Genomic DNA, 23,162 nt, shown 5'->3' with positions numbered 1-23,162 from the left:
AAGATTTTCAAAGTTCTTTTTTTTTTTACAATATTGTTATCATATAAATTCTTCTCCTTGTTCTGCTCATTTCATTTGTATCACTTCGTATAATTCTATCTAACTGAAACTGGCCTCATCATCATTTGTTACACAACAAAAGTATTCCATTACATTCATACACCATAATTTATGCAGCCATTCCCTACTTGTAGAAAACCCTCCAGGTTTCCAGTTCTTTGACAGCACCAAAAGAGCTGATGTAAATATTTTTGGTATACATTTGCCTTGTTCTTCTTTCTTTGATCTCTTTGTGGGTACAGACATAGGAGTGATATATTTGAATCAAAGAGGATGCATAATTGAGTAACTTTGGAGGTATGGTTCCAAATTGCTTTCCTGAATGACTGAAATAATTCCCAGCTCCACCAATAGTGCACATCTGTTTTCCTGAAATCCCCCCTGCATTTGTCACTTTTTTTTTTGTCAAATTTCTTAATCTGATGAGTATGAGGTAGTGTTGTTTTCATTTTCATTGATCTAATTTGGAACATTTTTTCTTTTTAATTTTGTAAAAAATTTATTTTATTCTTAATTTATGGAATAAAACAAGCAGTTCCATAATATAGTATAATAAAAAAGATGATTGCATATGAAACTGCAAATCTACCGTGCACAACTTGCTTTTCCTTTCAAATATACAACAAAATTATCATGTAAATTTCTTTTTTTCCCTTACCTCCCACCTCCTGCCCTAGAGATGGCTACCATTAGATACGAATAGGTATGCATATTTATAATTATTCTATACATACTTCTATTTATCAGTTTTTCTGTGGATGAAGATGTCATCTTTCTTCATATGTCCTTTATAGTTAATTGGGGTATTTATAAAAGACAAAAGAAATTCACTCAAAGTTGTTCTTTAAACAATGTTGCTGTTACTTTATACAACGTTCTCTTGGTTCTGCTCATTTCATTTATTATTTCATGCAAGTCTTTCCATGTTTTTCTAAAATTGTGGAACTCATTATTTCTCATAGCACAGTAGCATTCCATCACAATCACATATCACAATTTGTTCAGTCATTCCCCAATTGATGGGCATCCCTGCAATTTCCAAGTCTTTGCCACCATAAAAAGAGCTGTTAGAAACATTTTAGAACGTATAGGTTCTTTTCCTTTTCCCCTAAACATCTTTGGAAATAAAGTAAGTAGTGGTATTGCTGGGTCAAAGGGTAGTTTAATAACTCTTTGGGCATAATTCTAGATTGCTCTCCAAAATGGTTGGATCATTTCATAATTCCACCAACAATGAATTAGTGTCCCAATTTTTCCACCCTTTCTAATATTTGTCACTTTCCCTTTATATCATTTTAGCTAATATGGTAGTTATAAAATGATATCTTAAGGCTATTTTGATCTGCATTTCTGTAATCAATAATGATTTAGAGCTTTTTTTCATATGACTTAAATTGTTTTGATTTTGTTATTGGAAAACTGCCTGTTCATATCTTTTGACCATTTATCAATTGACCTTATCTATTGATATAATTTTTAAACTTTCATTATTGATGTAATCAATTATGTTAATAGTTTTCCTTATGTTAAACCATTCCTGTATTCCTGGTATCAATCCTATTTGATCATAACATTTTTTCATATGTCTTAGTGATAGCTTGCATTTCTTCCTCTGAAAACTGCTTGTTTATATACTTTAACCACATCAATTTCATTATTTTAAATCTGAATCATTTCCCTTTATATCTTGGAAATAAGAATTTTATCAAAGAAATCTGCTGCAAAGATTTTTTTTCCCTAGTTACCAGCTTCCATTTTCTATAGCTGCACTGGCTTTGTTTGTGACAAAAATTATATTGGTTAGTCTTGTTAAACTGTGTTTTTCCTTTTAATTCTTTGTTACATGGGAAAATAACAATAGCATTTACATAGCATAGCAAGGTTTTCAGTGTTTTACAAATATCTCAACTTGTCATAAAAACAGCTCTGAGAGGTAGATGCTATTATTATCCTTATTTTACAAATAAAGTAACAGAAGTAGAGGTTAAGGGACTTTTCCAGTGTCACATAACAAGTGTCTTATGCTAGAATTGAACCCACGTCTTCTTGACTCTAGGTCCAGATGATTCTTTGGGGAGGAGATCAGCAAGGGATATACTGAGAGTGTGATCATTTAAATCCACTTGAATTGTGAAAAATTCACCTGAATTCTGGAAAATAAACAAACAACAACATCCCCTAAAACTGATGACAGCTGATAGGTAAGGGGAGTGATATACAATTTGCTTTATAACTGCCTCTACAAATGGCTTAAATGTGACTTCTTTTTTTTGTAAATAGTATTTTATTTTTTCTATTTACATGTAAAGAAATTTTTCAACATTCATTTTTTTATAAGACTTTTCAGTTCCAAAATTGTTTTCCCTCTCTCCCTTACCATCTTCCACAGACAGCAAGCAATCTGACACAGGTTATACATGTGCAATCATGTTAAACATATTTCCACATTAGTCATGTTGTGAAAGAACAGAACAAAAGGGGAAAAAACACAAGAAAAAAGTGCTATGTGACTTCTACAGAGCTCTTTATCTCAAAATTATTTGTTCAGTGGTTTCAGTTGTATCTAACTCTTCATGACCCCACTTGGAGTTTCCTTGGCAATACTGAAGTGGTTTGTCATTTCTTCTCCAGCTCATTTTTGCTGATGAGGAACTAAGGCAAACAGGCTTAAGTGATTTGTCCAGGATCACATAGCTAGTAAGTGTCTGAGGCTGTTGAGGTTTAGGGACTTAGGGGTGCTGAGACCCCAATATCACAACACACAGATCCTGCCTAAAAGAATTAGACCCAAGCCTTCTTTCAGCCAAAGATAAAGTTTAAAGACTGTGGGTGGGATCTAGAAGGGGCCAAATAGTTTGGAGTGACTGGAGGAGGAGTCTAAAGAAGACCTGAATGGGAGTGGCCAGTAAACTGGGGTGAACAGAACTCCTAGAACCTGGACAATGGAGCCTAGCTAGGATTAAGTGTGGGAAATGGCCAACCATAAAGAGGGCTAGGCTAGGTTAAGGGAAACAGAATTGGGAGATTAGGTGTAGTCACAATGAAAGGCAGGTGATGGGATTATAGCCTCAGGCAAACACCAGAGATTTGGCCATGTGGGGAAAGTCCAGGGTTTCTAGATCCCATCCTCATCAAGGCCAGATTTGAACTCAGAAAGAGTCTTTCTGATTCCAGGTCCAGCACTGCATCCATTACCATATCTATCTGCCTTTTACAAATACAAACATATAAAAACATTTTGTTTCACTCAGAGTAACACAACATTTTTGTCAGTACCAAGTAATATATCATTGATGGGGTTGGGATCTGGGTCCCAGAAAGGAAAAACCCTGGACTTTCCCACATGGCCGAATCTCTGGCATTTGCCTGAGGCTATAATCCCATCAACTATCCTTTCACTGTGGCTACACCCAATCTCCCCTCCATGGTCTTGCCTCCCTAGGGCCCCAGGCCACTTCTCACTCTTGGTCCCATCTAGGCTCCATTTGCCTGGAATTCCATTACCTCATAGACTATTTGGCCACTCCTAGATCCCTCCCACAGGCTTTCTGTATATAAGGTCCATCTTGCCTCCATTAAGATGCTTAGATTCTTATAATCTAGCCACTGTTCAGATTTCTAAAATCTACTCACTGCTTAGACTCTTATAATCTAGCCACTGCTTCCCCATGTTCAGACTCCTTAAAAGTCCGCCCAATATGACAATGCTCTAATAAACCTCGTCTTTGGCTGAAAGAAGGCTTGGGTCAAATTCTTCAGGCAGGACCTAAGTATTGTGATTTTGGGGTCTTAGGACCCTTGAAACCCTAAATCGCATCATCACCAGATTAATGAAAGAAATGAAAAATATTTTATTACTTAAGAGAAACTAATAGGAAGTACAGCCTTAAAGAGTATCTAATCCAACTTTTTCCTTTTATAAATGAGGAAACTGAGGTCCAGAAAGATGAGATGACTTTACACAGTCATAAATCTAGTCACTTGCAAGACCAAGCTTGGAATCAGTTTATTAGTCCACTCTTCTTTCCAAAAAAATATGTCACCTTCAAGTTCTGAAGATGAAGCTTTTGAAAATGATTATTTGCCCATCAGGAAGTCTTTTAGAGTATAACCACAAGAAGTCATAAATCTTCCCTATTTAATTTACACTACTGAGATTATAAACCATATGAACTAACAGCAAAGAAAGCTATTCCTGAATGGGATGTCCCAGTGAAGACTCCTCAGTGTAATTAAGGTTTGGGATAAGGCTGAGTGGGATGAGGGTCCTGTGAAAACTTGTTAGAAGAATAAATAGAAATTGTATTAGACTCAAGGCAGGCATAGCAGCCTGACAGGCCTAAGTTTCAGTTGACTAGAAATCACCTGATTTACGGGAATTCAACCCCAAATACCCCCCCATGCCATTGTTAAGTAGTTAAAGTTTGCCAAGCCTGAAACTCCTGAAGAAGCACCCCCCCCATTTTGTTGATGCACCTGTTGCTATATCTCAGTCATGGTGACCTGGCTATACAGTACAGTGTCTAGCTTGACTGCACACCTTTAATTGTTTCTTTGGTATTACTTCAGCAAACTAAGAAATATAGATATGTATATTGTGTTCATTGTTTTGTTTTCAGTTTCTATGGACATTGAGAATGTGAGCCAAATATTAGCCAGTTGGTGGGAGGGGGGAATTTGCCTATTAGGGTATATAATCAGGTCCTTTGCTTCTGTCTGTGTCTCCTTTCATCAGAGTATTCTGGTGGAGGGACACCCAAATCTCGAGGTTTGAAATAATTATAATAATAAATTAACTTTCTGTTTCTCCTTGGATACCTCTGTGTGTGTGTGTATGTGTGTGTGTGTATGTTTTAATTTGAGTGGCATCCCACACATTCCCATAATCCCTAATATACTGTGGGAGGTACTAACCCTCCTACCCACCTCACTCGGCACCATGAACTGGCAGGGCTACTCAAGCCAACTTAAGGTCAACAACAGAATTGAACTCTTCACTCTGCCTCCCTTCCCCTACTGTGACAGAAAACAAAAGGAATAAAATTGAGGATAAGAGGGAACTGGAACAGGATGCCAGCATGTGTATGGATCCCTCAAGCCTGCCTCAATCAAAGCAAGTTCTGTGTCCCCAGAAAGAACCTGGGGCAGATACCAAGGTCAGGAAATGTGAATATTCCAGCACAGGGAAACTTTAATCAAAGGAGAAAGAGTCTGAAACTGAGATATATGGTAAAATACAGAAGAAGAAAACAAAAATTAAAATTACCAAAGATTAGAGGAGGAAGAAAAATCAATTAAAAACCTTGAGCATAGGCTGATAAACCAACAAGAAAGCTACTAACAGAAGGGAATGTAGCCTACAGATCAAGTAGAAGAGTCTTGACATCTATAAATAAATATTTAAGTAAGACAAAAGAAAATGAATTAACTCCTGATGAGGCAGAGGACCCTGTGGATTTTGAAGAGAAACCACAACAGAATGTTCCTGAATGGTTAGAAAAAAAGAAATAAGAACTGTAAAAGCAGAATGCATGCCCTGAAGAAATAACTGGCAGAATAGAAAAACTTGAATCCATAGTGCCAAACCTCACTGAAGAAATAAAGAGAGGATAACTGATGAAGTTTATAGATTTAGGGGTGCTGGCACCCCAAAATCACAACACACCGGTTCTGCCTGAAAGAATTTGACCCAAGCCTTCTTTCAGCCAAAGATGAGGCTTATTAGAACATCCATCATATTGGGCAGATTCTTAAGGAGTCTGAACATTAGTAAGCTATTGGCTAGATTTTAAGAATCTGAGCATCTTAATGGAGACAAGAGGGATCTTATATACATAAAGACTATGGGAGGGATCTAGGAGTGGCCAAGTAGTCTATGAGGTAATAGAACTCCAGGGACCTGGACCATATGGCCAGGGGAGAATGAAGCCTAGATAGGATAAAGGGTGGAAAGTGGCCTGGGGTCATAGGGAGGTAAGACAAACTCTAGAGAGTTGGCCATGTGAGAAAGTCCAGGGTTTTTCCTTTTTGGGGTCTATATCCCATCCTCATCATAACCAATTGGAATGGCAAATACACAAAAATAAATAACAATCTGAAAAAAGAAAAGCAAAAAACAATATTAAAAGAAAGCATCAGCACAGGCTCTGGAGTCAGGAGGACCTGACTAGCAGGCAGTTGATACATGGCAGGAGCTCAAGAGATTTAAGACCAGATATATAGGGGCAGCTAGGCTGCAAAGTGGCTAGAGCACCAGACCTAGAATAAGGAACACCTGAGTTCAAATTTGGCCTCAGAAGGAAGGAAGGAAGGAAGGAAGGAAGGAAGGAAGGAAGGAAGGAAGGAAGGAAGGAAGGAAGGAAGGAAGGAAGGAAGGAAGGAAGGAAGGAAGGAAGGTCTCCATAAAAGCAAAACATGTTAAAGAAAGGCTGTGTTATAAAAACCCTAGACTCAATTCAGAATTCAGCCCAAGATTGGGCTCAGTGAACTCCCAGAACGTTAATTAGCTGGGTCATAACAAAATCACAGTTGTGGAGTAAGAGAAGAAATATCTTTATTAGCAGTTCTTGCGAGAATTGGGTATGTTCCCTCACAGGAATCACACAACTATACAGGAGTAGAGCAAGCAGTTATATAGGATTACTTGGCTTTAACCCCCAACTTGTCCCAGCATTCTGGCACATCCCATTTAACATCTGTGTTTGCAATGCAATAGCTATTGTTTCTGTAGAGTCTGTGAAAACCAATCTCCCCCTCATATTGTTTATATATTTGTGTAAACCAATAAACCAATCTGACCCTTCCAGTTTTCTTATCAATTCTGTGGGAACCAAACTGTTAGCATTTCTCACAGCTGCATTAGAGATAACTTAAAGATTACAGTTCTTTCACATCACAACAAATCAAAAAACCTAAACATCACAAAACAAGAAATAACACAAGAAAACTGCCCAGAATAGCTAAACAAAGTGCCCATCAAAAGAATCCACAGATAGCCTCCAGAAACAACTCCCTTAGATTGTACATTCCAAACACACAATGGTTAAATTTAACAATTCTACTGACAAAAAAACAAATTCTGCAAGCCACAAGGCAAAGAACTTTCAAATATAAAGGAAAGGAAATTCAAATAACACAAATCTATTTTGAAACCCCCAGAAACCACAGAAGAGAATAAAATAATGTATTCTAAAAGAGTAAAGAAGCTCAAGATGCAACCAAGGTGACATAACCTACAAAACTGAGCCTAAACATTAACTGAAAAATATGGAGGTTCAATAAAAAGAGATTTTAAAAAAACATTCTTAAAAAGAAAACCAGAACTACAAACATCTCAGAAAACAAATGCAAGAAAAGTAAACAAATCAAGCAACCAATGACAGCATCAATAATGAAATAAGTTATACCAGAAAAAAAAAGAGGGGAAAAAAACCTACAAAGACAGACACCTTTGGAGTTAAGAATAACAACAAAATAACAGAGATCATTAAGAGATTTCTTTGTGAAAGTACACAAGGAGACAAAGGTGAAAGCAGAAATGAAACAGAAACGATGTTGGAGAAACAGGCCTGAAAAGTCATGGACTAAACTTCATAACACCCTGTCTAAGGGTAAATCAATGGCTTTTTTTGTTGCTGTTATTTTTTTTATGGAACTAAATTGCAGAAAAGGAGGGTGCACAAAAGGAAAGAGGGGAGGAAGAAAATAAAGGGAAATATATAATGTACCCTAATGAAGTTAGAGGTTAACAACAAAGGGAAAATTACTCCAGTAGTCCTTCAGGAAAAAGAGGGACTACAAAAGAATGGGTCAGAAAGCAAAGAGGACAGATCAAGGAAAAAGAAAGAAAAAACTCTTGACTAAGTTGGGGGAAGAATTCCCACTGAAGCACATTCAGTGTTCAGAACATTCAGGAAGAAGAGAGATATCCTATGAATGAAGATGGGAACCTTAAAATGCCTGTAAAGTTCAGGGATTCAGAGTTTAGAGAACATCTTGCCTCAGCAAAAGCGGAATCAAGAACCCCTTAAAGCAACTGACACCCAGTGGAATCAGAGAGCATGGATGATGGAGGAGATTTAATGAAAAACGGGAGAAAATTATTAAGGAAGATGGCAAAGGGTATTAATGAACTGTGCAAAAACGGAAAAAAAAAATCTCTACCATGGGACATACTTCCATCTTCTCTATCACCTACAAGAATTGCAGGATATTACAAACAAAAATTTAAAAGGCAGAAATAATAAGTGTATCCCTTAGACAATAATGCAATAAAAATAGCTGTCAGTTGAGGAAGCAAAATATATGACACAAATCCAAATTGAGACAATAAAAAATTCCTAAATAATGAGTGGATCAAAGAACAAGTCATAGAAACAGTGAGTAATTATGAGAAAGAAAATAACGATGAAATAAAGTACCAAATTTCCTGGGATGCAGCTAAAAGATTACTCAAAGGGAAAATCATATCCCTATAAACACATATCAACAAACTAAAAAAGGAGGGGATTTTTGAACTGAATATGCCTTTTTTAAGAATTAGAAAGCCAACAGATAAATTGAAAATGAGCACAAAGGGTGAGACAGCATAGATTAGAGAAGTAGAAAAGCTGAAAAAAATACAAATGATAAAGAAAACTATTTCTTTGAAAAGATTAATAAAAGTGTTAAACATTTGGCCAATCTGATTAAAGAAGGAAGAAAATCAAGTCAACAAAATAGCAAATGAACAAAATGAAATCAAAACAAAATAAGAAGACATAAAAATAAAAAGAATTATCAGAACATACTATGCATAGTTAAATGCTAACAAAACCAAGAACACAAAATAAAAATAGAAGAATATCTTCAAAAACATAAAATACTGAAACTAACCAGATCAAATGATGATGTTAAGCAAAACAATCTCAGAAAATGATAAAACTAGTTGCAAAGGAAATAATGAAGAAAAAAATTCCTGGTCTTGATAGATTCACAGGAAATTTCTAATACAATTTTAAAGAACAATTAGTACCTATACAGCACAAATTATTCTTCAAGATTCAGAAAGTTGCTTATTAGATTCCTTTTATGAGATAAATAGACTTCTAATTTCAAAACAGGAAACTAAAGCATTAAAAGAAAACTATAGACCAACATCAATTTTAAATTTTTATATAAAATCCTGTCAAATATACTACTGATTATCAAGAAATTACAAAGATGTATTTATATCACACATGTTCAAATGGTTCAACATCAGAAAAACAATTAATGTAATTAATAATATTGAAAACAAAAACATCCAAAATTGTATGATTACCTCAATAGATATAGGAAAAGCCTCAGACAAAGTAAAATATCAAGTTTTGCTGAAAATCTCTATAAAGTATAGTCATTTGGGAACTTAAAAAAAAGTCATAGACAGTATCTCTCTAAAACCAAAGCAAGTATCATATGAAATAGGGATATGTGGGAAGATTTCTCAGTTTATACAGGAGTAAAGACATCCTCATTACTATTTGATATAATTTTGTAAATGCTAGCAATAGCAATACAGCAACAGAAAGAAATTCAAGGCATAAAAATAAGTTAAAAAAAAGAGAAAACTCAAAACTGGAAGAGTATGGCAGAAACTAGTCACAGACCAAAACCTTACACCATATACCAAAATAAAGTCAAAATGGGTACACAATTTAGATCCAGGAGAGAGAATTTAAAAATTATTGGACTATCTGAAAGCCATGATCAAAAAAGAGCCTAGACATCATCTTTCAAGAAATTATCCAGGAAAACTGCCCTGATATTAGAACCAGAGGGCAAAATAGAAATTGAAAGAATCCACAGATCTCCTCCTGAAAGAGATCCCCAAAGGAAAACTCTCCTAGGAATTATAGCCAAATTCCAGAGTTCCCAGGCAAGGAGAAATATTACAAGCTGCCAGAAAGAAACAATTCAAGTACTGTGGAAACACAATCAGGATAACACAAGATTTAGCAGCTTCTACATTAAAGGACCACAGGGCATGGAATATAATATTCCAGAGGGCAAAGGAGATAGGATTACAACCAAGAATCACCTACCCAGCAAAACTGAGTATAATCCTTCAGCAGAGAAAATGGTCATTCAGTGAAATAGAGGACTTTCAAGCATTCCTGATGAAAAGACCAGAGCTGAATAGAAAATTTGACTCTCAAATACAGGACTCAAGTGGAACATGAAGAGGTAAACAGGAAAGAGAAATCATAAAAGACTTATTAAGATTGAACTGTTTACATTCCTGCATGGAAAGATGATATTTATAACTCATGAGACTTTTGTCAGTATTAGGGTAGTTGGAGGGAAAAAATATGTGTATGTGTATATATATAGATAGAGGGCACAGGGTGAGCTGAAGATTAAGGGATCTTATCTGGAGAATAAAATTAAGGGATGAGGAAGGATTATACTTGGAGAAGAAGAAAGGGAGAGGTAGAACGGGGTAAATTATCTCACAGAAAAAAAAGAAAAAGTCTTACAGTGGAGGGGAAATGGGGGAAGGTAAGAGGGAATGAGTGAATCTTATTCTCATAGGATTTGGCTTAAGGAGGGAATAATATACACATTCAATTGGGTATGGAAATGTATCTTACCCTACAGGAAAATAGGGGGAGAAGGGGACAAGAGAGCAGGGGGATGATAGAGAGGAGGGCAGATTGGGAAAGGGTGTAATCAGAAGTAAATACTTCTGAGGAGGGACAGGGTCAAAAGAAAGAATAGAATAAATGGGGGGGCAGGATAGGATTAAGGGAAATAGAGGTAGTTTTTGACAACATGTCTACTATGGAAGTGTTTTGCATAACTGCACATGTACAACCTATATTGAGTTGCTTGCCTTTTCAATGAGGGTGGGTGGGGTGGGAGGAAGAGAGAAAATCTGAAACCTAAAGTTTTAAAAACATATGTTTAAAAAAAACTGTTTTCACATACTACTGGGAAGTAAGAAATACAGGAAATGGAGTACAGAAGTCTATCCTGCCCTATAGGAAAATAGAAGGGGAAGGGGATAAGGAAAGGGGAGGGGGGAAGAGATAAAAGAGAGGACAGACTAGGGGAAGGGATATTCAGAATGCATGCCATCTTGGGGTGGGGGGAGGGGTAAGATGGGGTGAAAAATTGGAACTCAAAAACTTGTGGAAGTGAATGTTGAAAACTAAAAATAAATAAATTTATATTAAAAAAAACTAGAGGGAAGGGAAGGGAAAGGAAGGGAAAAGAAGGAAAACAACAACTAAATCATCATACATATGAGCTGCCCTATCTATGTACCCTGGGCATAGAGGTTCTTGGAAAATGTATCTTCACACATGTTCCCTAGACACACGTGAAGCCCATATGTATGTCCTGCATGTATGGTACCTATGCATGCATGTTCTTTGCATGTGTCTTTTATGTTGATGATTTGGTAAGCTGTGAGAGAATGCACCTCGTTTGTTAATAAGATTAATTTCTTGACTCCTTGTTTGTTATGACATTGATTCATTTTTAAGCTAATATGTAATCTCACAGACTAGCAAAAATATACACATTGATGATGACTCATCTGCTATATAGCTGCCTTGTCTGATAGCATGACTGCAGTTCCTGCTTTTTAGATTCACCTGATGCATAATAAAATTGGTTTCACTCTTCAAAAAAAAAATGTGCATAGCCTTTGACTCAGCAATACCACAACTATGTATATATCCCAAAGAGATCATAAAAAAGGGAAAAGGACCCAAATATACAAAATATTTATAGCAGCTCTTTTTGTGGTGGCCAAGAACTGGAAACTGAAGGGGTAGTAGCTAGGTGGTGCAGCAGATAGAGCACTGGCCCTGGAGTCAGGAGGACCTGAGTTCAAATAAGACCTCAGACCAAACACTTGACACTTATTAGCTATGCAACCTTGGGCAAGTCACTTAATCCCAATTGCCTAAAGATTTAAAAAAAAAAGGAAAAAAGTGAGTGTTGTGTCAATCGACTCTGATTGGTTAACAGGTAAGGACAGAGAATATTTTAATGAGAGGCAGACCTATTCAATGAAAGGCTGATGAATTTTGATTATATCATTTACTTCCAAACCACTCCCAGCCTTGGACAATCTTATCAAAGAATTTATCCCCCATCCAAACCTGAATAGAACACAGTGGGCTTCCTTCCCCCTCAGGGTCGGGCCTGAACAAGAATGAGAAAATTAATCCAATCTCATTATCAGCAACATCTTACAGATGCTGGCTTGGCCTAATAGAGAAAAAGGTTTTGGAAACCTTTTTGGAGACTCCTGTGTCTCCCCAATATTAACAATGAGTTATTTAACAATCATTTCTCTCATTTCCTCATTTGATTCTATTGAGAGACATAAGTCTCCTCAATGAATCACTAACTAATATGACAAACACTTCATCAGGGGTTTCTAACCATGGGTCTTATGAGGAGAAACAATGTGAGGGGGCAAAGAAGGAGAAATTGATCTGCACTGAAAAAAATCAAAGGGTGTAAGTCCCCTTCTGTTAAGCAAAGCTTACAGATAAAAGGCACACAGGGAAAAGGCAAATAATAATAATAAAACATATATGTATAAGCTTATAGATAATAATCTTTTTTTAAATTATTAACAGCATCTAGGCCTTGGAGATTTAAAAGTTATCATTAGTGATTATAAATCTGAATTTGATTTGATTTAATGTGTAATCTGTCCTGAAGGAAATCAGAATGTGGTCTGTTCTCCTATCAGGATAATTATGGTAAATAAGAACTTAATATAAAAGACATTTGCTATTTGGCATTAAGAAATTTATTAGCTGTGTGACCCCAAGCAAGTTACCTTATGTCTATTTACCTCAGTTGACTATTCTGTAAGGGGATAATAATAGGCCCCACCTCGCAGGGTTGTTGTGGGAATCACATGATTATAAAGTGCTATGTTAATGTTAACTGTTTTATTATTTCTTTAATTAGATATAATTGCTTCATACTTGATGACTTTATATAGGATTTTAGATGTGATCAGTATACAATGCCAATGGTGATGAGATGAATGATTTTCTGCGTAAGGTAATTTAGAGACACATTCACCTACATTGAAGCCAGCTGACCAGTAATGGGCTTTGTTTCAAGTTTCAAATACTTAGTATTGTTTATGGTATTGTTTCATTTATACATTTTCTTATATTGTGAAATTTGGTAAACTATTATGTCAGATATGCTGTTAGAAAGGTAACTTCTTATAATCTAGAATAGATTCTAGATATTGATAGAGTAAGAATTGCACTGTTAAAAGAAGGGGGAAAAAGTCTGAAAAGTGTTGGGTCATTTTATCAGCCTTGCTGACCACCTATTGTAATATTCTGAAGTATGTGTTTAAGAACTTATAAACTTCCAGGTTTGCCTTTTTTAAAAGTAAGCTTCATCTAAAATTATTTGGCTATCACTTATCAAAATTTTGAGATTGTTAACTAAGTTATTTGGAGGTTTACAGGAATTGGCCAATGTTGTTTTTCTAGGGGTTTGAGTAAACTATCACATATTCACTATCTATGTGGGATTCCAGAATATAATTATTTTCTTGATTTCTAGTAATATATTTTATACCAGGATGAGTTTATACTCTAGGAGAAGACAAAAGGAAGAAAGTGCTATTGACTAAAATTTTAAAGGTTTGGTAAACTTTGTTATTGTGATAAGGCTAATTTAATTGGGTATATTTTTGGCATTGCTTCATGAGAAAACCTGAATCTCCTTCCCAATGCCAACACTTTTTGACAAGGGGGGTAATGAGGAATTTTTGATAATTAGAAATTTGTTTTGTTTTTATGGTACTTTGGGGATTTATTTATGATATATGAAGACATCTTATACCAACTTAGTTTTGATAAATTCTAATTTTAAGGATTTATTTTTGCTTTATGGTTAAATAAAAGATATCTATAAGTTTAGAGGTTTCCAATTAATTTATTTAATTATTCTAATTATTGCCTTTTAACATCAGGGTAAATTTTAAGCTGTTTTTAAGAAAGAGAAATACTAGAAAGGAATATTTAAGTAAAAAAATCTTTTGTGTAAATTTGTAAGTAAAAAAACTATGTGATTTTTAAAAAGGCTGATAAATTTTATTTGTAAGCCAATTTATTGCAACAATTTTATGATATTGATAATAATTGTGTCCAGTCCTACTATAATTAGTGAGATTTTAGTGTTTGAGGAAAAAAACCTTTTTTGGGAACCTGAATATTCTTTTTGAGTTTCATTTTTAGGTTTGTTGCATCCTTGGGCCAACTTAAATGGGTATTTTAAGAAAAACATCATTAGTCAGCAGCTCAATGGGAGTGACATCTGAGATCTAAGGTTAGTGAATATCTGTCCCTGGAAATAAGATAGGGAGTTTACCTTGGAAAGGCTAAGGTTGGACTCTTCTTAATTCATTTTCCCATACAAGATATCGATCTACCTGGTTCCATATATACTAGGCTTATAGTGGTATAGGTCTTGAGGACCAGTTTGATGCTGTTACAACCATGTCCCTGCTTCTAAGTCATAGCAAATTTCTATTATCCAGGTAGGAAAACAGTGGGAGTTTGCCACTGAAGTACTGGATCTATTAGTTATTAGATGAATACTAAAGCATCTAAATTACTGTAATAAGCTGCAAGCGGGAAAGATTTTGCTGTTGTGATCTGAATTTCTAGTTGTTCCATGGCCTAAGCAAGAGTTAGACTAATGCTTGAACTTGTCATATGTATAAGACTCATTTCCTGCAGTATCTTATTCTTTCAGAATAATAGGAGTATAATTAGACAAAGGTAGAGAAGCTAGTGAAACAAAGATGTGAATCTATTATGTTGTAAGGTTAAAGTCAGGAACTTCTTTTGTTTATGTTTTAAGGAACTGACTTAATTTTAACTTCAATAGTCAGTTATGTTAGTGGAGACTAGGGACTTATGAGGTATCTTGTGTTACTTTAACAAGAAATCTGATGTTACTTATATTTGAGATTAGAATCTGTGTGTACAGCATGCCCTGAAATGGATGCAAACTACTTAAGATTCACCTTAAAGATATTCCCATTGTTTAAAGGGATTTTGAAAGCAGTAATCTATGTTTATGTCCATTTGAACATGGGTTAGTAACTGAACATGTTTTACTATAGACAATAGTATATTGTAATATAAGTAATATAAGCTGTTCTCTGTATACAATTTGGGATTATTATATTTACACATCACATCCCAAGTCTTTTCTTGTTTGTTATTAAGCATCTTAAAGCAAAATAATTTGTGTAACGTTGAACCTAAGAATGAAAAAGCACCTACTCACCACAAGTACTACTTATATCAATATAAATCGTAATTTTTTCATGCTGAATCTTTTACTGTTACCAATCTGAGATCATAGTCAATACTTGTTATCAAGGAAATGTGATCCTTGAGAGCTGAATCTACCCAAAGCTATAGTTATTTGAACTTGTTCTTTAAGACCTTATGGGACTGTAAGTGACATTGTTCTGAGTCTCAGTCCAGGTATGATCACCAAGAAATACTCTTAAGCCAATTAATCCATGATGCCAGTAAACCTATGGGGTTCACATCTATGAACTGTACATGGTATTCTCATGGGAAAAGTTGGGAGAACGACTCTTGGCATGACTCAATTTCTCCAGTATGACATTATGTATGTTATACAATACATACTGTTATGTAATATAGAAATAACAAACACATGTAATTTCATGTTATTTTGTATCATATAAGATGCATGTACATATGTTGTGTATCATATGATATACACACATCTCCAAAAGTCATTTCCTAATAGATGAGTGGTCAAAGGATATGAACAAATACTTCTCAAAATAATTTTAAACTATTAACAACTATATAAAAGAATGCTCCAAATCTCTAATGACAAGAGAAATACACATCAAAACAATCCTGAGATTTCACTTCATATCCTACAAATGCGCAGAGATGACAGAATGGAATAGTCAATGCTAGAAGGGTTGTACGTCAATAGGCGCACTAGTGATTTCTTGGAGGAATTATGAATCAGCATCAGTGAATCATTTTGGAAAATAATTTGGAATAATGCAAATAAAGTGACTTTGATCCAGTGATTCTGTTACAAGAAAGTCATCAGTGAGACTAAAGTCCTGATATACACCAAAATACTTGTAGCAGGCTTTTTTGTGACAGTAAAGCATTGGAAACAAAATAGACTGGAGAATGGCTTAATAAATTGTAGTACATTTTAAAAAAACTTGCTCAAGAAACTCAAATACAATAAATATAGAGAAATATGGAAAGATTAAAATGAACTCATTCAGAGTAAAGTGAGTAAAACCAAGAAAACAATATACACAATCAAGACAATAATAGAAATGGAAAAAATAACTACAAAATAATCATAAACAAATGTTGCATATAAAGAACAAGCATGGCTCCAAAAAAAGAGATATGAGAAGACATCTAATCTAGTCCTTTACAGAGTTAAAGGTCCATGAGTGTGGCTCATTGCACATAATTTCAGAATTTTTCATTATACTGATCAGTTAGCTGTTTTTTCTTCTTGTCTTTGAAAATACTTTTTGTCATATGGGATAACTTCCGGGGAAGGGAAGGGAAAGGAATACTGGGGAAAATTATGGTAATGTAAAAAAATGACATAAATAAAAACTGATTTTTTAAAATCAATACCAAGAACTAACTTACATAACAAAATCAGAGAACACATCTTTCCACTATCACTTACATATTTCAAACTACTTCACAAGCTTAACAAGATATTCCATTTCTTTTGCACAACCCAACAATTCTGTCCCCCTTTTGCACAAAGTTAATAGCTTTGTTAACTCAAAGCTGACTGTACTAAAAACACACCTTGAAGTGTGTTATCTGTTGGTATACTCACAAAGTGAACTCCTCATCCCAAGTGAAATTTGTGGTACTTTTGGTTACAGAGCTGAAGAACTTCTGAAGAGGGTCATTTAACTGAGTCACAAATACACAGTTAAGGCTACCTGCAATGAAAAGAGTGACATTTTATAATTTCCATAAAATATCCCAAATATAGTTCAATTACAAAACCCAAGAAATGGGAAAAATAGCTAAATTTTAGCCAAAATGAGTGGCAAGACAGCATTTCCTATACTAGAAATTTGACCTGTGTCCTCTAAAGATGATACACTATCTGGATGAGACAAGTCATCAAGTGTTTGGCATCTTCTTTGAAAAAACACCTCCTGGTTTTTTCATGAAGAATGCTTGAAAGTCCTCTATTTCACTGAATGACCATTTTTTTCCCCTGAAGGATTATACCCAGTTTTGCTGGGTAGGTGATTCTTGGCTGTAATCCTATCTCCAAGATGGCGGAGTGAAAGCAGTGACTTGCTTGAGCTCTCCCCCAAAGCCTTTCAAATACCTGTAAAAAATGGCTCTAAACAAATTCTGGAGCAGCAGAACCTACAAAAAGAGTGAAACAAATTTCTAGCCCAAGACAACCTGGATGATTGATTGGAAAGGTCTATTGTGCCTGGCCAGGAGAGGAACACAGTTCGGCTTGGGTTCACAGGCAAAGACCAGGCCTCAGTGAACCCGGAGCAGGACCCAGGGGACTGAATCACTAGCAGCTGTGGCAGTTTCCAGACTTCTCAACCTCCAAATGCCAAAGACAACTTAGAAGGTCAGTAGGAAAAGTCTGTGACCCTGTGAGAGAGAAGCTAGGTTCCAGCCCCAGTCCTGGCGCAACCCTGGAGCAGTGGCTGCTTCTGGAGCTCAGCCCACAGACAGAGGGGGGATCAAGTGGCTTAAGAGAGAAGGATTGGAGGCATTTCTTTGCTGGTGCTGAGGCAGGAATCTCTTGCTTTGCCCTGCTTGGATCTGGGTCACAGTTCTGGGTGGCAGTTGTGGGGCAAGGAGGAGTTCTGGCCTGATGGAGCTTGTAGTGATGGTACAGATAGAATCCTCCTCAAGTTCCAAGGCAGGAAAGAGTGCTTGTGGTCACTCATAGACCAGAGCACAGGCCAAGAAAGGAGTAAACACCTCACCCCTTATCATACCACCTGGAAGAACTGAAAACTTACAGGTCCCTAGAAGTATCTCTGAAAACAGTTGCACAAAACCCCCAAAGCTTGGGACAGTACATCCTACACCCTGGAAGCAGAACCCCACCTTAACAAAGAGTTCATCACTTAAGTAATTGGCTTCGAATATGAGCAAATTGAGCAAAAAAAAAAAAAAGGTCAGACTATAGAATCTTTCTTTGGTGACAAAGAAAATCAAAACATACAACCAGAAGAAGACAACAAAGTCAAAGCTCCTATATCCAAAGCCTCCAAGAAAAATATGAATCAGTCCCAGGCCATGGAGAGCTCAAAAAGGATTTTGAGAAGCAAGTAAGAGAAGTAGGAAAGAAGAAGGAAAAACTGGGAAGAGAAATGAGAGTGATGCAAGGAAATCATGAGAAACAAGTCAACAGCTTGCTAAAGGAGACCCAAAAAAAATACTGAAGAAAATAACACCTTAAGAAATAGCTTAACCCAAATGACAAAAGAGGTCCAAAAAAGCCAATGAGGAGAAGAATGCCTTCAAAAGCAGAATTGGCCAAATGGAAAAGACAGTCCAAAAGCTCATTGAAGAAAATACTTCCTTAAAAATTACAATGGAGCAAATGGAAGCTAGTTATTTTATGAGAAATCAAGACAGTGTAAAACAAAACCAAAAGAATGAAAAAATAGAAGATAATATGACATATCTCATTGGACAAACAATTGACCTGGAAAATAGATACAGGAGAGATAATGTAAAAATTATTGAAATGAAAGCCATCATCAAAAAAAGAGCCTAGACATCATCTTTCAAGAAATTATCCAGGAAAACTGCCCCGATATTCTAGAACCAGAAGGCAAAATAGAAATAGAAAGAATCCACTAATCACCTCCTGAAAGAGATCCCCAAAGGAAAACTAGGAATATCATAGCCAAATTTCAGAGTTCCTAGGCCAAGGAGAAAATATTGCAAGCAGCCAGAAAGAAACAATTCAAGTGTTATGGATACACAATCAGGATAACACAAGATTTAGCAGCTTCTACACTAAGGGAATAGAGGGCTTAGAATATAATATTCCAGAAGTCAAAGGAGATAGGATTATAGCCAAGAATTGCATACCCAGCAAAACTGAGTATAATCCTTCAGGGGAAAAAATGGTCATTCAGTGAAATAGAGGACTTTCAAGCATTCTTCATGAAAAGACCAGAGCTAAATAGAAAATTTGACTTTCAAATACAAGATTCAAGAGAAACATGAACAGGTAAACAGGAAAGAGAAATCATAAGGGACTTATTAAAGTTGAACTGTTTATATTCCTACATGGAAAGATGATATTTGTAATTCATGAGACCTTTGTCAGTGTTAGGGTAGTTGGAGGGAAAAAATTATATGTATATAGATAGATAGATAGGGGAGAGAGAGAGAGAGAGAGAGAGAGAGCGGGCACAGGGTGAGTTGAAGATGAAGGGTGATATCCGGAGAATAAAATTAAGGGGTGAGAGGATTATTCTGAGAGAAGGAGAAATGGAGAGGTAGAACGGGGTTAATTATCTCACATAAAACAGACAAGAAAAGACTTTTATAGTGGGGGGGAGTGGGGGAAGGTGAGAGGAAATAAGTGAGTCTTATTCTTATCGGATTTGGCTTAAGGAGGGAATAACATACACACTCAATTGGGTATGGAAATCTATCTTACCCTACAGGAAAAGGGGGGAAAAGAGGATTAGATAGCAGGAGGGATGATAAAAATTGGGGAAGGGGTAATCAGAACCAAACACTTCTGAGGAGGGACAGGGTCAAAAGAGAGAATAGAATAAATGGGGGGCAGGAGAGGATGAAGGGAAATATAGTTAGCTTTTTACAACATGACTACTATGGAAGTGGGTGGGGAGGGAGGAAGGGAGAAAATTTGGAACCCAAAGTTTTAAAAACAAATGTTAAAAATTGTTTTCACATGCAAGTGGGAAATAAGATATACAGGCAATGGGGTATAGAAATCTATCCTGCCCTACAGGAAAACAGAAGGGGAAGGGGATAAGAGAAGTGGATGGAGAGATGGAAAGGGAGGGCAGATTAGGGGAAGGGGTATTCAGAATGCACACTGTCTTGGGGAGGGAGGAGGAGTGAGATGGGGAGAAAATTTGGAACTCAAAATCTTGTGGAAGTGAATGTTGAAAACTAAAAATAAATTAACAAATATTTCACTGCAAAAAAAAAAAGAAAGAAAAAAACACCTCCTTAAAATGCTATGTAATTCAAGCTTTTAAGTTCTGCCTGTCCATAGTACTTCTCATTTAAGCAGCTTTCCCAATTGAGAAGTTTTTAGTTGTTGAATACTTAAATTCATGAGAGCATTTTTACTCTCCCATTTTTCTGTGGAATAATAAAAATAATACCAATATATGCATATATATACACATATACATAGATATAGATATGTAGACAGATAGATAGATAGATAGATAGATAGATAGATAGATAGATAAAAACCATGTTCTGCATCTGAGGACAATTTAAGTGTTGAGCTATCTTTTCCTTGTATTAAGTTAGTAGTTTAAAATTTGTAAAACCAAAGATTTACCATGAAAAGATTCTACCTTTCAAAACAAAGGCAATCCATCACAAATGTGAGGAAGGAAATGAAAAATGTTTTATGATTTAGGGGGGAAAACTGCCTGGGATAAGAGTATATATTCAGAATATAATTTTGTGTTGTAATTTGATCACTGGAATTGAATATTTTAAAGTTTTTTTTCAATTGATAAAAATATATTTTCTTTTTGTCCCACACACCCCATTATAAAAAACAAATGAGACAAAACAAAAATCCTTGTTTTTGACAATAGGCATACTCAAGCAAAACAAATTTCTACACTATTTCTAAAAAAGTACTACATCTCAATCTGCACCCTGAGTCCACTGCCTCTCAGTCAAGAGCAGGGTACAATTCTTCATCATCATTCTTCTGGAATCATGGCTGGATCTTGCATTGATTCAAATTCTTGTGTTTATTTTTTTTTGGGGGGGGTGAGGCAATCGGGGTTAAGTCACTTGCCCAGGGTCACACAGCTAGTAAGTGTCAAGTGTCTGAGGCTGCATTTGAACTCAGGTCCTCCTGACTCCAAGGCCAGAGTTCTATCCACTCCGCCACCTACCTGCTCCTCAAATTCTTAATTCTTTCAAAGTTTTTGTTTTTGGACTGTTGTCACCATTGCTTAGTGTTCTCCTTGTTCTGCTCACTTCATTATGCATAATTTCATACAAGTCTTCACAGTTTCTCTAAAATCATCTTTTTCACCATTTCTTATGGCACAACAGTATTCTGTTATGTTCACAAACCAAAATTCATTCATCCATTCTTTAAAAGGAATCCCCTTAGTTTCCAATTCTTTGCTACTACAAAAAGAGCTGTATATATATCTTTTACATTTATGGGTCTTTTTCCTCTTTATTTGACCTCTTTGGTCTAGTAGTAGTATACCTGGGTCAAAGGTATGCACACTTTAAGAACTTCTAGGACATAATTCCAAACTGCTTTCCAGAACAGCTGGACCAATTCAAAGCTGCTCCAATAGTGTTACCTATTTTCCCCATAGCCTTCCTACCTTTTGTTATTTTCCTCTTTCGTCATCTTTGCTAGTCTGATGTGTGTGAAGTGGAATCTAAAGGTTGCATTAATTTTCATTTACCAAATAATTAGTAATTTAAAGCATTTTTTCAAATGGTTATCAACGGTTTGGATCATTTCCTTTGAAAAATTTCTTTGACTATTTCTCTATGGAGACAGCTTTGATCTTACCTTTAATTAGTTTGGATTTGAGACTTTTATAAAAGAAATTTGCTGCAAAGATTTTCTTTTCCCATTTACTTGTTTCTTTTCTAATGAAAATTTAGCAATTAACTCTCATAAGCCAGTTCAAGCTGCCTCCAGTAGAGCCACTCAAAAAAGAAAATCTTCTGTACATTAATGTTTTTTAAAACCATTGCCATGTTTTAAAAAAATAATCAAGATAGAAAAATAATAGCTTATTAAAGAAGAGCAATGTCACATTAGAAGGATACTTAGTGTAAGAGGTATTATATATACCCATAGTTTTTCCTAAGGGAACTAGAGGTAGTTGTATTTGACAGGAAGGATAATAACTTCTACAGAATAAAACATTTTCATTTCAAATAACTGACCAGAAAACCACATTTCTTTCATCTCATAAATTTTAAGAGCTGTTAACAAAACCTAAAAAAAATAGGAGGAAAAAAATAGTAATAAGCTTATCTCATGGCATGATCTTGTAACAGTTAAGGAAAAAATGCTGACTGGAGTACTAGATAAATTGGATTTCTAACTTTCTTGTTTAAGTTCTTTTGTTTTGTTCTTTTAGGCATCTATCTCCAAAATCAGGAGTTTCATTTCTGGACCACAGCGTCTGAAGCATAACAGATCCTAGTAATACTTAACACCTAAAAGTCATCTCAACTTTTTATCTGTTGTACATACTACAATTTCTTTGTGCCAAAAAGCACTATCAATTTTACAGAACAGCCCATCTTTCTGGAACTGTAGCATAGCTTTCTCTGATATTTCCAATATTCTACCTGAAGAACCAGGATTATTCAGCAGTATTGCTTGGATATTCTTCACCAACAGTTTTAGCTTATGAACCCTTGGAGGTTTAGGAGGGCACAAGTCCTGAGGAAGTGTTGAGGTATATTGCACATCCTGTAGAAGGAAAACAACAACAAAAAAGGAACATTTACCCAAAAGAATGAGAGAAAACAGGTGGTTTTGACATTCTAACACCCTACCAAGATAAAATTATTGAATGAGACAAATAGCCAATTTTCAGTCCATAAATTATGCACACAAATGGTAAGAATCCCTTTCAAAAACATACAATAATAAACCTCATAAGAAAACTAAAAAGTTGCATAATAAGAATCAAGTGAAAGGCTAAAACATGAAAATCTTTACTGAGAAACTTCCTCTGCAAATAGAAACAATTTATCTGTAACTTACAATCTCAGAGAGTTGCTTGGGAATTTAAATGATTTGTCTATCATCACAAA

At 35.5% G+C, this 23,162-nt stretch overlaps 1 protein-coding gene across 5 annotated transcripts in view; it reads right to left on the bottom strand.

The window, feature by feature from the left end:
* Positions 1-23,162, bottom strand: part of C2CD2 (C2 calcium dependent domain containing 2) — a 114,621-nt gene that overhangs the window by 47,326 nt on the left and 44,133 nt on the right. For all 5 annotated transcript variants that reach the window (XR_013482840.1, XR_013482841.1, XM_078146474.1 and 2 more), the window contains exons 7-8: positions 22,692-22,815; positions 16,963-17,071 (exon numbers count right to left, since the gene is read on the bottom strand). Coding sequence is in view for 3 of the 5 variants with exons in the window: in XM_078146474.1 (XP_078002600.1) it covers positions 16,963-17,071; positions 22,692-22,815 (233 nt within the window). In the remaining 2 variants the exon portion in view is untranslated. The remainder of the gene's footprint in view (positions 1-16,962; positions 17,072-22,691; positions 22,816-23,162) is intronic.

The sequence above is a fragment of the Phascolarctos cinereus genome, unplaced genomic scaffold (assembly GCF_003287225.1).
Source record: "Phascolarctos cinereus isolate Bilbo 61053 unplaced genomic scaffold, phaCin_HiC Scaffold_726;HRSCAF=1367, whole genome shotgun sequence".
NCBI classification, from domain to species: Eukaryota; Metazoa; Chordata; class Mammalia; order Diprotodontia; family Phascolarctidae; genus Phascolarctos; species Phascolarctos cinereus.
The sequence above is the reverse complement of the archived record's forward strand: the minus strand, read 5'-3'. Positions and strand labels throughout refer to the sequence as shown.